The sequence below is a fragment of the Mustela putorius genome, unplaced genomic scaffold (genome assembly GCF_011764305.1).
Source record: "Mustela putorius furo isolate JIRA1106 unplaced genomic scaffold, ASM1176430v1.1 tig00003834_pilon_pilon_pilon, whole genome shotgun sequence".
NCBI classification, from domain to species: Eukaryota; Metazoa; Chordata; class Mammalia; order Carnivora; family Mustelidae; genus Mustela; species Mustela putorius.
In genome coordinates this window covers 103,230,472-103,246,258 of record NW_025421987.1, presented here as the reverse complement: position 1 = coordinate 103,246,258, position 15,787 = coordinate 103,230,472, and the positions used below count along the sequence as shown (strand labels likewise).

The 15,787-nt window shown below is 38.7% G+C and overlaps 1 protein-coding gene across 4 annotated transcripts in view; it reads right to left on the bottom strand.

Annotated features, from left to right (window-relative positions):
• PIK3CB (phosphatidylinositol-4,5-bisphosphate 3-kinase catalytic subunit beta) overlaps positions 1–15,787 on the bottom strand; it is a 207,424-nt gene that overhangs the window by 1,706 nt on the left and 189,931 nt on the right. For all 4 annotated transcript variants that reach the window (XM_004762402.3, XM_004762405.3, XM_004762404.3 and 1 more), the window contains 4 exons: positions 5,387–5,554; positions 4,132–4,255; positions 2,194–2,339; positions 294–426 (listed from right to left, as the gene is read on the bottom strand). In XM_004762402.3, coding sequence (XP_004762459.1) covers positions 294–426; positions 2,194–2,339; positions 4,132–4,255; positions 5,387–5,554 — 571 coding nt within the window. The remainder of the gene's footprint in view (positions 1–293; positions 427–2,193; positions 2,340–4,131; positions 4,256–5,386; positions 5,555–15,787) is intronic.

The following is a 15,787-nucleotide window of genomic DNA, read 5'->3' as shown; positions in this document are numbered from 1 at the left end:
AATCTAAGTCATACCTCCCTAGCACCATTAAGTTGTGTGTCTCATGGTCTTATTTAAATCCCTTTTGCAGGATAGAGAATGACACAAGGTAGGGTGATAATATAATCTCTGCCAAAGGGTTTTTGAAGATGACGTTTTATGATTACTGCACGACAATTACTCAGCTGCTGGGTAAAAGCAGTCTAACAAGAAATGGCTTTGTTCTATTCCCTTTGAACGTCTGAACGAAACAGGTAGGTATAGCTGAGCTTCATGCCTATGAACTCCCATATACAAAGAAAAGGGGTTCATACCTTAAGATACTGTATATCCTTGACTGATGTAAGCTCAGGAAGCCCTGCAGTCAACATCAGTGCAAAAAGAGTGATGAAGAGATTCCCATGCCGTCGTAAAATCAGATATGCATCCTCACAACACTGGCGGAAGCTTCAGTTGATGCAACAAATCACAACATGATATTAGAGAAGGAAGCAAATTTCACAAAAGAAAGCAAGAGAGACATATCTAGACTTTAATTTCTACTGAACAGTTCATTTCTGATTTTTAAAACTCTGAAAATTGTCTCAAGAATAAAATCTACATAGACTAATAAATCTGTCTAAAATGACACACACTAAATTGAAATTTTATAACAGACTACGTAACATTTACTGTGTGCTTTTTTTTCTTTTTAAAGTAGACTTGTGTATTTCTTTCTTTCTTTTTTTTCTTTTTAGATTTTATTTATTTATTCAACAGACAAAGATCACAAGTAGACAGAGAGGCAAGCAGAAAGAGGAGGAAGCAGACTCCCTGCGGAGCAGAGAGCCCGATGCGGGGCAAGATCCCAGGACCCTGAGATCATGACCTGAGCCGAAGGCAGAGGCTTAACCCATTGAGCCACCCAGGCGCCCCTACTGTGTGCTTTTTAATTGAGACCCCAAAACGAGTTCTAAAACAAGTGGTAATTTATAATCCATGAGGATTTCTGAACATATTTGCAGATTCTACATTTGTAGCCAAATTCCACTGTAGTCTATTTGTAATCTAACAGAGACTAATTTATTTGATTTCCCCCCAATTAGTATCAATACTTTTGCACTGCTTTCCCTCTCTCTCCTCTTTCTATTTTTTAAATTTTTTTATTTTTCCTCTCTCTCCTCTTAAAGACAGTTATTCAAGGGGCGCCCGGGTGGCTCAGTCAATTAAGCATCTGCCTTTGGCTCAGGTCATGATCCCAGAGTCCTGGGATCAAGCCCGGCATTGGGCTCCCTGCTTAGTGGGAAGCCTGCTTCTCCCTCTCCCACCCGCCTGCTTGTGTTCCCTCTTTAGCTGTCTCTCTCTCTGTCAAATAATAAATCAATCTTAAAAAAAAAAAAGGACCATCCAATACTATTTTCCTAATTTTGCCCCCACAAAAACCCCCAAAACAAATAAACAAACAAATGAACACCCAAGAGGTATATTCTGCAGAAACTCGAGGCAGAAGTAGAAATGATAATAGCAATCACGTGGCAAGCATATAGTATAAGTTGGTCACATCACATTACTTAACTCTAATTATCATAATTGCTCTAAATTCTTTTTAAAAATATTTATTTATTTGAGAGAGAGAGACAGAAAACAAGCTTGGAAAGGGGTGGAGGGAGAGGAGCAGACTCCGCACTGAGCAAGGATCCCTGACAATGGGGCTTAATCCCACGAAACTGAGATCAAGATCTGAGCCAAAATTAAGAGTTGGATGCTTGACTGAGCCACCAGCTATTCCAAAATAGCCCTAAAACTTAATTATTTTTGTCCCTATTTTAAGACAAAGAAACAAGACAAGAAGACAAGTAATGTGCTTAGAAACAAGTAGTGAGGACTAGATTAGAGATTATAAAGTTCTGAACCCTGGCTCCCTTAGAATGAGTGCAAAGTGCCTGTCGCTCCCAACATCTCATTATGAAATGTCTTAACAGTTTCAGAGAATTTTCTAAGACAGATAAAAAATGGTATAAATACTAATGGAATAAGACACAGTAACTTATTTCAAATTTCTATATTATTTCTCCTCTCTGAACCAGAACATGGATCTGACAGGCAAACTCCTCAAAAGCCCCCAGTTAGCAGACTGAATATTTACCTGATCTAAATATATCTCAGCTAAAAAATGCTAGTCTAGCTAGTCAGATGAGAAAATGTCAGATATGTTTATCTGAGGACAATACTCACCGGCCAAACTTTTCTGTGTTTCCTGTTTTTCCTTGTTGAATCACATGAATGAAATCATAGGTAAGAATAAAAGGCACCCGTTCCCTTTTAATGCCAAATTTAGACTTGAAATTTCCAAGAATATGTCCAAAGTCAATGTGGAAGAGCTGGAAAACAAACGGCACTTAATTTCTATTGTTTCTTTAGTTCCAAAGAGAAAGGCAATATTTCAGCAGTCTTAGACTCAACACCACACTGATCCTCAACTGAGCCCTTTTTTCACTCCTTTTATTGACATATAGTTGAAACACAGTATTACATTAGTTTCAGGTGTACAACATACTGATTTGATAACTACATACATTACAAAATGTTCATGAGCCCTCTTCTCTTTTCAAAAGCTACTGGGTCACTTGAGAAGAGTGTTTCTATCATTCAAAGATCTTTTATACTCAGTAATAACCCAGACCAGCTATTGAACTGCATTTACCCAGTGGGAAAGACAAATGCTTAAAAAGTGCAAGTTAAAAAAAAAAAAAAAAAAAAAAAGGAAGAAAGAAAAAAAGAAAAAAAAGAAAAAGAAAAATGCATCCAAATAATAAATATGTCTGATTTTAAAAAGTCAAATAGTTCTACATATCAAACTATTTTGGTCAATATTTCTACTATGGAAATAAAAAAGAAGCCTTATAGCCCCCTCAACACCCTGAGTGCTACTATTTAGAGGTAACTTCTCGCCACTCTTTCAGGGGTTTTTCCTCCACTTTTTTTTTTTTTTTTTTTTAAAGATTTTTATTTATTTATTTGACAGAGAGAAATCACAAGTAGACAGAGAGGCAGGCAGAGAGAGAGAGAGAGAGGGATGCAGGCTCCCTGCTGAGCAGAGAGCCCGATGCGGGACTCCATCCGGGGACCCCGAGATCATGACCTTAGCCGAAGGCAGCGGCTTAACCCACTTAGCCACCCAGGTGCCCCTTTCCTCCACTTTCTAAAAATGAAGCAAATTATGGATGGTAAAGACTTAGTACTTTGTGGGGCGCCTGGGTGGCTCAGTGGGTTAAAGCCTCTGCCTTCGGCTCAGGTCATGATCCCAGGGTCCTGGGATCGAGCCCCGCATCCGGCTCTCTGCTCAGTGGAGAGCCTGCTTCTGCCTCTCTCTCTCTCTCTGCCTGCCTCTCAGCCTACTTGTGATCTCTGTCAAACAAATAAATAAAATCTTTAAAAAAAAAAAGACTTAGTACTTTGTGCGGATGTAATACTATACAATGAGGCACTACTGTGCCTCGTAATTTCTGGTTAAATCAATACTCAGTGTTTATACTGTTCAGGCTATGTAAATCCATTTCAAAGCTAAGTCATGTGGCAACAGTCTACTACAACTATATTTCCTTTTTTGCCCATCTTTTTCCTTGACAAAGCTTTTTTTGGCTTAGTGTCCTAGGACCACCTCAATAATTCTTCCCCAAATCATTTTTAAAAACTTTTTTAGATTTATTTATTCATTTGAATGAGACACACACACACAGAGTCTGGGGTGGAGGGAGAGAGGTAGAAGGACACAGAGTCCCAAACATACTTCCCACTGAGTGCGGGACCTGAAGTGGGGCTCAATCCCATGACCCTGAGACTATGGCTTGAGGTGAAACCAAGAGTCAGACACTCAACTAACTGCACCACCCAGGTGCCCCTCTCCCCAAATCTTATATTGAAATGTCATTTTAAATAACTGCAATAACTTTTCAAACAGTAGATAAGTGTTTATCACCTTACTTTAAGCAAACAACCAACAAATATATGAAGCAGATGTGGTATATGAAACAAGGTTTGGGAAATAAAAGGAAAGCATGAAGACATGACTCCAAGAATCACTAAAGAACCTGCCTGGATTGCACAAGAGATTGTGCTGTATATAAGTAATAGCATCACCGAGGCCCTTAGCAGATCTAGGGAGCAGCTCACCTGGCCGGTTTTTTTGACCATAATGTTGTCACTATGTCTATCACCAATCCCAAGGACATAAGAAGCTACACAGTAGCCGGCACAGGACAAGGTAAACTCCTCAATGGCTCGGTCTAGGTCATCCCTGAAAAAAGAGAAAAAAATAAATAATAGAATCAACAAAGGTTTTCAGTCTCCAAAAGTACAGGATGAGATCCAATTCACACTTGCTTCCTTTTTAATTGTGAGTAGAAAGGCAACACGGAGCTGCCATGAGCTGCAGTGAATACAAAGGCAATATGGAGCTGCTATGAGCAGAACATTCTGGATCAGCCAAGAGAGGGAGGGTGAACACTGCAGGAGCGGAGCAGAAAGGAGTCAGCAGGAAGTCTCCAAGACTTCAGATAACTGGACCTCAGCCATTCAAACTGCTATGTCCTGGGGACTGAGATTCACTGGGGTTGGGAGTAAGCTCAAATACATAACAAGAGGAGACTGTCTGCTTTGCTGGCTGATGCTGGACTATAGGACATTTTTTGGTCAGTTTTGACCTAACCCTAGGTAAGAATAATTTAATTCCATATTTAAGAGTTAAGTATTATAGTTACAACACTTTAAAGCACTAACTTAAATTAGAAGTTAATAATACAGACCCTTTACAGACAAGGTCTTAAGATCAAAATTTGAAAACTAATCCTTACATTCAAGTCCTTTGGTTTTGCCAATGAATAAAATATAAATCTGACTTTTAAGTCTTTAGCCAAAAATACCTGCAGTGTTTCCCCTCAATGTGAAATTCCTTGTGAATTTCACAAGGAATTCAATGTGAAATGTCCATGATACTATGTCCAACAGAGTAACCAATAATAACACAATTCCCAGCCCTGTTTTTTTTTTAAATTTGGAGCAATCACAGTCTACAAACTCACTTACTTCTACTGTAAAAATCTACTGAAAACTTACTAATAAGTTTATACATTCATATAATTACAGAAGCTGACAAATTCAAAAAATTATTTTAAAATTTAAAATAATAAATAAATTATTAGATTATAACTACTACAAGGCTCTGAAATTTGATCTAGATGAAGCAGAATTTAATGCTAACCATCTGTGAGCCTTTAGGAAGGCCTATTTGTCATTCTGATCTAACCTGAAATAAAGCAATAAATAACACTAACATTTCCTCTAGGACAGATGATTCTACTTGAAAGAACAGTTATTTGTTTGGCTATTTGTTCGGCTATTTGTTCAGAAGAATGATAAACAAACTAACCCAGAATTGTATTCTTTAAGCCAGTTCAGAAGGGCATCTTTGTTGAAGGCTGCTGCAGCAGCCACATTGCTACTGTTCAGCTGAATGTCAGCAATTGTTTCAGAGGTGCTCACAACTTCAATGAGGCCAGAGCGATCTCCTGTCGCTAAGCAGCCATAAGGCAGCATCCTGAAAGAGAAAAAAAATGGGCATAGTCACATGTATATGTTACTCATAAAATGAAACTTTAACAGAGTAAGCTTCTTCTTTGATTGTTTTTTAAGATTTTATTTATTTATTTGACAGAGATCACAAGTAGGCAGAGAAGCAGGCAGAGAGAGAGAGGAGGAAGCAGGCTCCCCGCCGAGCAGAGAACCCGATGCGGGGCTTGATCCCAGAACCCTGGGATCATGACCTGAGCCGAAGGCAGAGGCCTTGACCCACTGAGCCACCCTCTTCTTTGATTTTTAAAAAGCTTTATTACTATTGATATGCTTGCCGTTTCTGTTTTATTGTCATATGGAAAAATAAAAGTCCTATTTTCGGTTGGGGAGGGGAATCTCCTGGCCAACAGATGAAGTAGTTTACTAGAACTCCAATGTACCTAGATGTATAATTTGTTATCCAGTTATTCTAGTGAAATATTCTATTTGTTTGTGCAGATGGACAGAAGTGTATCAGATAAAAGAAAAGTCTTTTATTTTTATTCTAAACCATCCTTTATGGAGCACCAATAGGTGCCACATAGCAGGCTAAGCACTTTACACATTACTTTTATTAATGAATGGCAACTCCATCTTTCCAGTTGTTCAAGATGACAATCTTAACGTCACCTTTGACTCATTCTCTTATGACCAGGATTTACCTATCTTGAAAACATATACTTAAGACTTCTCTGCCTCCAGCTCCTACTAGACCAAATCACCATCAACCCTTACTCAATTATTCAAGTTTCCTTAAGTTTCCTCAAGTTCCCTTCTCCCACACCATGGTTTGTTTTAAATGCAACAGCATTTAAATGCAACAGCAATATAATCCATATTAAAAATATACATATTATGTCACTCCTCTCCATCAAAAGCTCTGCATTGGCTTTCCACCTTAGGGTGAAAGCTAACATGCTTGCCATAGCTCACAAGGCCCTTCACCTCCTCTCATCTCCTCCCCTTGTTCACTTTATTCCTACTACACTGGCTTCCATACTTTATTTAACCACAGCAGGAACAAAATTCTCTCATTCCATTTTCTCTGCCTAGAACATCTCTCCCCAAGACCTTTATATGACTTACTCCCTTATTTCTTTGAAGTCCTTGCTGAAATGTTTCTGTCTCAATGAGAAATTCCTGATCATCCTATTTGAAACTATGAAACTATCTGTGACATAACACTATCTCTTCCCTGTTTCAATTTTCCTCTATAGCCCTCTATACTATCCAGACATCTTGTACACTTTGTTTCTTTATTGTTCCTCTCTCCATTATTGGATGGAAGTTCTTCCCCGCAGGGATGTTTGTTCCTGGCTGTATCCTCAGTGCCTGAAAAAGTGCCAGGCACAAAGCAGACTCTCAGTGAATATTTCTGAATGAACAGATAAATTTAACAACAAAATCCCTGTAAGGTAAGTTCCCAGTTTACAAATGAGAAACAAAAGCAATTTGCAAAAGGCCATACATTTAACTAAGCAATTGATCTAAGACTTAAAACTAGGCCTGCGTGGCTCTAAAATTATCTTTTAAACCCAAAAGTCTCTGGAGTCACTGACTATATAACAGGCCTCTCAGACTGCTCTTGCGTAAAATAATTTTTACTAATTGATAAGGAGCATTCTGCTCTGAATCTCATTTATACAATTATAGAAAACTATAGAAAAATTATAGAAAATAAAAATTTTCACGTATCTCTTTTAATCATTTTAAGGAGATTTTCTTTTATGACTTAGGTATTCACATTCTTCCCCTATTTATTCCTTAGTGACTTATATGACTTCTTTATATTATCCTTTTCTTCTTTTGGTTATAAATACTTTCTTCAGTTTTTTGTTTTTGTTTTTAAAGAGTATTTATTTATCTATTTGACAGGGAGAGAGAGAGAGCCAGAGAGGGAATACAAGCAGCCCGAGTAGGGGAGGGAGAAGCAGGCTTCCCATTGAGCAAGCCCTGATGCGGGGCTCAATCCCAGGACCCTGGGATCATGACCCAAACTGAAGGCAGATGTTTAACGACTGAGCCACCCAGGTGCTCACCCCTTTATTCAGTTTTGTAAACACTACATTATCTTTACAGCACCTCCAAACTAGAATGTGATACTTTGGGAAGTTCAAATGAAAGGTGACTACAGAAAATGCAATGGATGGGATTCTAGAACTCAATAGATATATGGGTACAGCTATGTGCCATGCATCATATTTGCTGTTGGTGATACAGAAAGGAGCAAAAAAAAAGCAGTCCTTACTCATACAAAATGCGTATATTATCTTTGTATGAATGAGAACTGCCATGAGAACATGTCAAGAGTTAAAAAGATCTCTATGAGGAGGAAGGACAGCAGGGCTGGAGGAAAATATAAGGGGAATACAAAAGCAAGGTGAGACTATGCAGGGCCCTATAGGTCATGTAAGGGATTCTGTCATTCTCTAAAAGCACTGAGAAAGCTTTGAAGGACTTTATGAAAGAGGGGGGTGTTTGTGTGTCGGGAAAATGTATAAATGTATTACTGTAACAACCCAATTAAAGAGCCATATTTCATTAAATAATCCCTAAGTTTCCATACAACCAAGAATTCAATTATTTTATGCCTCTTTTAGGCACTTTCCTAGTCTTAACAAAAGAAGTCTGGCAGAAGAATTGTCAAACTACATGTTGGCAGCCTGATATACCAGTACACTGCTATATATTTGCATTATTAATTTTTTTCTTCTCCTTTTAAAAAGTTACCTTCAATAAGAAAAGTAGCTTGGAGCATGGAAGCTTTCCCAGCATCCCTGTCCTTCTCATGACACAACACATGGGAGGTAAACAGTGCATGGTTAAACTTTGGCTCACTTTCCTGCTTCTCCTCCCACCTCATTTGCAGCCAAACTGGGCAAAAATCCAACAACTTCCTCTTCAAAAGCATGCAATAATAAAAGCATTCAGTGTCTTGAGGATGAAAATCTCACAATGGGAAGGAAAAAATATCCTTGTTAGACAGTTTGACAGAAGTCAAGCTGGGGACAAACTCCCGGAGTCCTGACCATCTTACATGGGCCCAATTTGCATTCAACTTCCACACTTCTTTTAAAGGCTCTAACAACTAGTAATGTTTCTCTTCCTTTGTCACAATCTCTGACCCAAGGAGCAATTTGTTGCCTTTCCACTAAACAAGAATTAAAATATAAATTCTAGGGGCACCTGGGTGGCTCAGTCGTTAAGCATCTGCTCAGGTCATGATCCCAGGGTCCTGGGATTGAGCCCTGCATCAGGCTCCCAGCTCAGCAGGAAGCCTACTACTCCCCTGCCCCACTCCCCCTGCTTGTGTTCCTTCCCTTGCTCGCTCTCTCTTTGTGTCAAATAAATAAATAAATAAATACATACATACATACATACAAATTCTACAGCAGAGAGGATGGCAGACCCATAACCCTACTCTCAGTGGGTATGTAGAAAATTTTCTCCAGCCTTGACTCTGACACATCAACCCAAATCAGAATGGTACCAGAGACCCTTGCTTCCAAAGGAGGAAATTATAATTCCTTTACCTAATGTTTGCATTGCTTCCATCTTCTTCCTTAATCCTTCCTTCCAAGATTACTGATACCAGTGTCATTACAAAACTGTTTATTAGCACTCTTAAAAGGGAACTAAATCCCATTAATGTAATTCAGATGTAAAGTCACAATGAAGACAGCCATCCAAAATTCAGGGAGTGGAAGAAGACTGTCAAATCTACCAAAGTTCAGATAGATTTATATATAGACCACCAGTGAAACTTGACAGAAAAGGCTGAGTATCTATTATTTATTGACTGAAAGAGGTCAGAGAGTTCTAACATACTGATGGCTTACAAATGTTCTAAAATTTGACATGACAGATACCAAGAGTATTTTTGAGACATCAGAGAAAAATGAAAATGAGATATACACACTTTCATTCATGCTAACATGGTACTGCTACAAGTACTAAAATATTCTGGTCAAAGTAATAAGTATAGAATGTACCTGAAGATTTAAGATTGAAGTTAGAAGAGTTTGTGCTACGTGACCGAGTTTAACCTCAACAGCTGGCCAAAAGAAAACAAACAACAGGAATACTGGAACACGTATTTATAGAAACAGTAAAAAAAAGTTTGGTGAGAAAAAGGTATTCATTTAGAAATGAACCCTAAAGAATTATAGTTCTACATATTTTAAAAACATGGGGTCAGAGTACAAGAAGTCAGCAAAGATCTCACTGAACAGACGAATTCCTTTTTCTTGTTAGACACTTGTTGCTTCCCATAAGAGAAACATTAGGTTTGTTTCTAGCACTCCAACAAGTGGTTTCCTCCCTTTGCCTGAGGTCACAATGAACTTCATTTGAAGCTAAATGAGCTTTACATTTGAGTAGAATAGGTAAAATAAAAAAGCTAAGAGAAAAGAAAAGGATTGGGGTTTTTAATTAGGCTGATGGAACTGAGACAGGCAAACCAAAGGGACCCCATGAAAGCAAAAGCTGTTTTGTTCCTTTTGCTTTTTTTTCCTGCTTCTATTCTTGCAAGGACCTGCACTTCTGGCCTACAAATTGCCTTAATGCATGTCTTCCTTGTAAGGGACAAAGTTAATGGTATCTTTGGACTCCTCTAGCACTGTAGGTAATATCTAAACCACTGTGCTAGGCATCTTAAAGCCAAGACCCTGGCCTCAAGTAATAAGTGACTTATGATGGACACCTGGACCTTGTCCTTATTCTAACTGGTTCCTGGATACCTGAGAGGACACTTAGGTCAGACCACCATCCTCAATAAAACTCCCCAGCCCCCGAACAAAGATAAGACTTGGGTTCCTTTCCTTTCCAAGTGTCTGGGACAGTCCATCTGTAACTGCTCTCCCTATTATCCTCAATAAACTCTGCTTTCACCTCCTGCTGGCTCCTGGTAAATTTCTGTCCTGCATGACGCCAAAGACCCTCTTGGATGGTCTTGTGGGATCCCTCCTGGGTCCCTTGGACCTGGCTTGTAGGCATCAGAACTTTACTTTTTAATTCATTTTTTATTTAATTTTTTGAGAGAGAGACAGAGAGTGGGTGGGGGACGGGGGTTTGCAGAAGGCAGAGGGGGAGAGAATCTTGAGGCTCCATGTCTAACATGGAGCCCTGACATGGGGCTTGATCTCATAATCTGAGCTCAAGAGTCGAAGCTTAACAAACTGAGCCACCCAGGCTCCCTGTACACATTGAAACTTAAAAACAAAAATTTTACCTCAACCTTTCATAACTGAACATGACTCCCCATATGCTCTGAATCTCCTTTTAGCAAAGGAGACCACATTGTAGCTTACATGATAATTTTGGGAAAAACCAATGAATTACTAGACTAAACTTGAAAAGTCTTCCATTTTTATGGGATAAATCAAGTAAAATCAGGGCATCTAGGTGGCTCAGTCAGTTAAGCAACTGCCTTCAGCTCAGGTCATGATCCCAGGGTCTTAGAATCGAGCCTCACCTTGAGCTCCCTGCTCAGTGGGGAGCCTGTTTTGCCCCTGCCTCTGCTGCTCACCCTGCCTGTGCTCTCCTGCTCTCTGTCAAATAAATTAATAAAATCTTTTTAAAAAATCAAGTAAAATAATTTTTGCAGGAGTTGAGTTTATAGGAAGGGTCAACAAACTTTTGGAGATTAAGCCAGATAGTAAATATTTTAGGCATTGCAGACTACCCAATTCTGCAGTTACAGCATAAAAGCAGCCACAGACAGTATGTAAACAAATGAGCCGTGGTTGCATGCCAATAAAACTTTATATACAAACAGTGGGGGTTGGGGGGGTGCTGTAAACCAGATCTCTCTCTGGGTTTATGTCTTTCAGGCAGAGTTCACAATCACTCATTCCTCTTATCTATACTGTATTTCCTATGTGTATGTGCTTGACTAAAAAAAACTTGCTGCCTATTCCAAAATAATTCTACTTTTTACATAGCTATATTAGAAATTCCTCCCAAATTAAAAGCAAAACTCTGTCATTTGTGATACTCAAAGGGTCCTCTTTAGATAAACCATAATCTTACTTCCTTATTTCAGTCACAAGTCCCATAAAAGTAACAATGCCAACACAAACTGTTCTTTCTACCTCAACAGCATGGAAAGATCTAAGACTAAAACTCCTTTAAAGAAAAAAAAAAAAAAAAAAAAAAAAAAAAAAAAAAACAGAAACAAAAACAAATCAATGAAAAGTTATGTATTTGAGGCACCACAACACTTTGATAAACAAAGGGTTATAGAGCTGCCTCATCATGATTGCTTTCTTGCTTCTACTAGTAAAATGAAAAAGTGCCATGAAGTATACAGTCTGATGGACCTAGATTTAAGAGTCTTGTGCTCAGGGAGCCTGGGTGGCTCAGTTGTTAAGTGTCTGCCTTCAGCTCAGGTCATGATCATGGGGTCCTGGGATCGAGCTCCACATCGGGCTCCCTGCTCAGCAGGAAGCCTGCTTCTCCCTCTCCCACTCCCCCTGCTTGTGTCCCCTCTCTCACATTGTCTCTCTCTCCCTGTCAAATAAATAAATTCTTAAAAAAAAAAAAAAGTCTCACGCTCTTTAGTCGACTGAGCTAGCCAGGCTGACAGACCTAGATTTGAATCAGGCTCCTTCACTTAACATTGTTTAACCTTTGACAAATTGTCTAAAAGCCCTTGAGCCTTAATTTTCTCATCTGTTGTTTTTTTTTTTAAAGATTATTTATTTATTTATTTGACAGACAGAGATCACAAGTAGGCAGAGAGGCAGGCAGAGAGAGAGAGAGAGGGAAGCAGGCTCCCTGCGGAGCAGAGAGCCCAATGCGGGGCTTGATCCCAGATCCCTGAGATCATGACCCGAGCCGAAGGCAGCGGCTTAAGCCACTGAGCCACCCAGGCACCCCAATTTTCTCATCTGTTAAAAAAAAGTAACACAATCTCACAGTTTTAAGTTACATGACATTACATATGTGAAAACCTAATAGAACATCCGGCTCAGTCAATAAATAGCAAGTGTTTTAAGTTTAAAAAATCCTAAAATATATTTAGTAATGAAAACAATTCAAGTTTCAAAAATTATTCAAAAAACGCTCTTATAATCTTAAAGGGATAAAGTCAATGACAAGTAAAATTGTTTACAGCAAACTAGTAAACTAAGCTGCTATAGATACTAAAAAATGCATGCCTGAGTTGCTCAGTTGTTAAGTGTCTGCCTTCGGCTGGGGTTGTGATCCCAGGGCCTTGGGATCGAGCCCCACAACAGGCTCCCTGCTCAGTGGGAACCACTCCCCGTGCTTGTGTTCCCTCTCAGGCTATGTCTCTGTCAGATAAATAGATAAAATCTTAGAAAAAAAAAAAGATAAAGTCAAAAATGTTCCATAAACAGTTATAGTTAATGAAAGAAAAAAGCTCTGGGTTCCAGAAATAGATTATTCATAGCACTGACTGAGGAAGTCACTGACTTGGTTGACACTTTAATGTCCAAGAGAAAACAGATACATTGTTGTGCCCAGAAGAGACAGAATCTGGACCTGAGATCCTAATATAAGGCTGAGGATCTGAAAGGGCTTTCAAGTGTCTGAAACAGGAACTAGAAAATATCTGCTCACTGATCAGAAGATGTAGCATGAAAGTCTGCCATCTACCTTGAGCACTGGATGGGGGGAAAAGTTTCATGAAAATGCAAAAACTCAAGACTTCCTACATTCTCATGAGATCCAAGTATAAACTACCTGTGAAATCTGAGAGCATGAAGGCAAAACGTTAAAATAAAAACTGACTGATCGTGTGTAAAGACCTTGAGAAACAGCACAAATTAAACTCAAACCCAAAATATTTTGAGAGGATACTTTCACACCCTATGGAGCAAAGGACACTCAGAGAAAACACAATCCACACTAAAAGGAATTCAAAACCAAATTTTGTCAACTACACAACAAAATGAAATTGGACAATGTAGAAGAGAAATTTAGTGAACTAGATGATTTAGTGAACTAGAAGACCAAATATAAGAAACTACAAAGAATGTCACCTAAAGATGGGAAATAGGTAAGACAGGTTAAGAGAGATGCAGGACAGAAAAGTCCAACACACCTCTACCAAAGTTGCAGAAGACTATGAAGGTGGAAGTAACGCAATATTGAAAAATATGGATACATTTTGTAGGAACTAAAAGAAACCCATATGCCAACAAATTGCAGTAAAAACTGCAAAAAACAAAGGCAAAGAGAAATTTGTTTTCCACAATGGGCAAAAAAAAAAAAACCCCAAAAAACAAACAAAAAAAACTATTTAGACTGACAGCAGTCTTTTACAAAGTAACAGAGGTCAGAATACCATGGAATAACATCTTCAAGGTTTCTAGGGAAAGCAGCTATAAATCTGGATTTTAAAATTCTATAACTAGGTGATGTCTGCAAAAACAGGTAGTTAAAAAAAGGAAGTTAAAAATCTGGTCTTTCATTAAAAGCAACAAGAACACTAGCCAAAAAATGTCAGAATTGACTATTTAAGTAATATAGAAATGTAAGAAAGAGTTGCAGCAATCAGCAAGTGTTTATTGAAGAAAATAGCTGAATCTCGGCTGTTTTATATCATCACATAGTTCAATTTCCCACCTTCCCAGTTCCACAGTAGACTTGACAATGAATAGTCCACAATCACAGTGCATAGAGTAATCTACTAGCCATTAGAGGGGGCAAAATGGGGTTGGAGGTCCTTTGGCCCCATTTCTAGAGCTGACATTCTTCAAACTCTCTAGTGGTTCCCAGGAAGAGCTCACTCACAATTCTCTGTTTCTCTGATCTGAATCAGACCTCACCTACTGTGAAGTGCCGTTTACTGTGGTTTTTGGGGGGAAAAAAATTCACTATCAACTAACACTGCAGCTATCTAAGGGGTAAGTAAAAGCGGAGTAAGTAACAGCTGGGCAAATAACAGGCTAACCAAAAAGCTTAGAGGAAAAAGCTGGGGAGTTAGGTGTCCATATAGGACAGTAAAAAACTCCAACATAATCATAGAACTCTACAAAGCCATATGCATGGATAGGGTTTTACGCATACCCAGGGGAGTGTACAGTGCAGTGAAGAATTTAGATGGTCATAGTTATCACTTCTTGCTAACATTCAGACATTACACAAGTTAGGGCTAAGACACAATTCTGAATTATCTGGCTGGCTGCTGAAGGAACTACCCTAACACATAGAGTCTCTCAGTAAAGAACGGAAAACTTACAGATTTCAGGGATTCAAGGAAGCCTTGGTCAAATACTAGTTGACCAATAAAGTAATCAAGAAGAGAAATCAGTAACCACATATGAGCATACAAACTTTACATATAATTACTTCAGATAAAACATTAAATAAACAGACCGCAACAACACAAAGAATTATTAGAATCTGATTTTCAGAGCTGCCAAATTATTTAAAGTGTTTGGTTTCAACAAAAATGTGTAAGACATACAAAGAAACAAGAAAATATTACCCATACATAAGAAAAAAGCACCATATAAAAAATGTCACCAAGGAAGCCCAAATGCTGAACATTTCAGACACAAATTTTAAAACTCCTATCTTTTTATTATTTTTTAAAGATTTTATTTACTTATTTGACAGACAGAGAGAGATCACAAGTAGGCAGAGAGAGAGGGGAAAGCAGGCTCAGCTCCCCGCTAAGGAGAGAGCCCAATGCAGGGTTCAATTCCAGGACCCTGAGACCATGACCTGAGCCAAATGCAGAGGCTTAACCCACTGAGCCACCCAGGTGCCCCCAAAACACTTATTTTTTTTAAAGACTTTATTTATTTTAGATAGAGAGGGCATACATGCAGAGTAGAGGGAGCAACAGAGGGACAGAATCTCCCAGCAGACTCCCTACTGAGCATGGAACCTGACATGGGTCTTGATCCCATGACCTATGACATCACATTTTAAGGGGCAACTGGGTGACTCAGCTAAGCATCCAACTCTTGATTTTAGCTCAGGTCATGCAGGGTTGTGAGACTGAGCACCAAGTCTTGGGACTCCACACTAAGCATGGAACCTGCTTAAGATTCTCTCTCTTGCACCTCTCCCTCTACCCCTCCCCCCCAATAAATAAAAAATAAAAATAAATTAAAACATCTATTTTAAGTATGTTCAAAGAACTAAAAGAAACCATGTCTAAAGAACTAAAGGAAAAGTACAAAAATGTAGAATCATCAAATAGAAACTATCAAGAGACACTAAAACTTTCAGAAGAAAACAT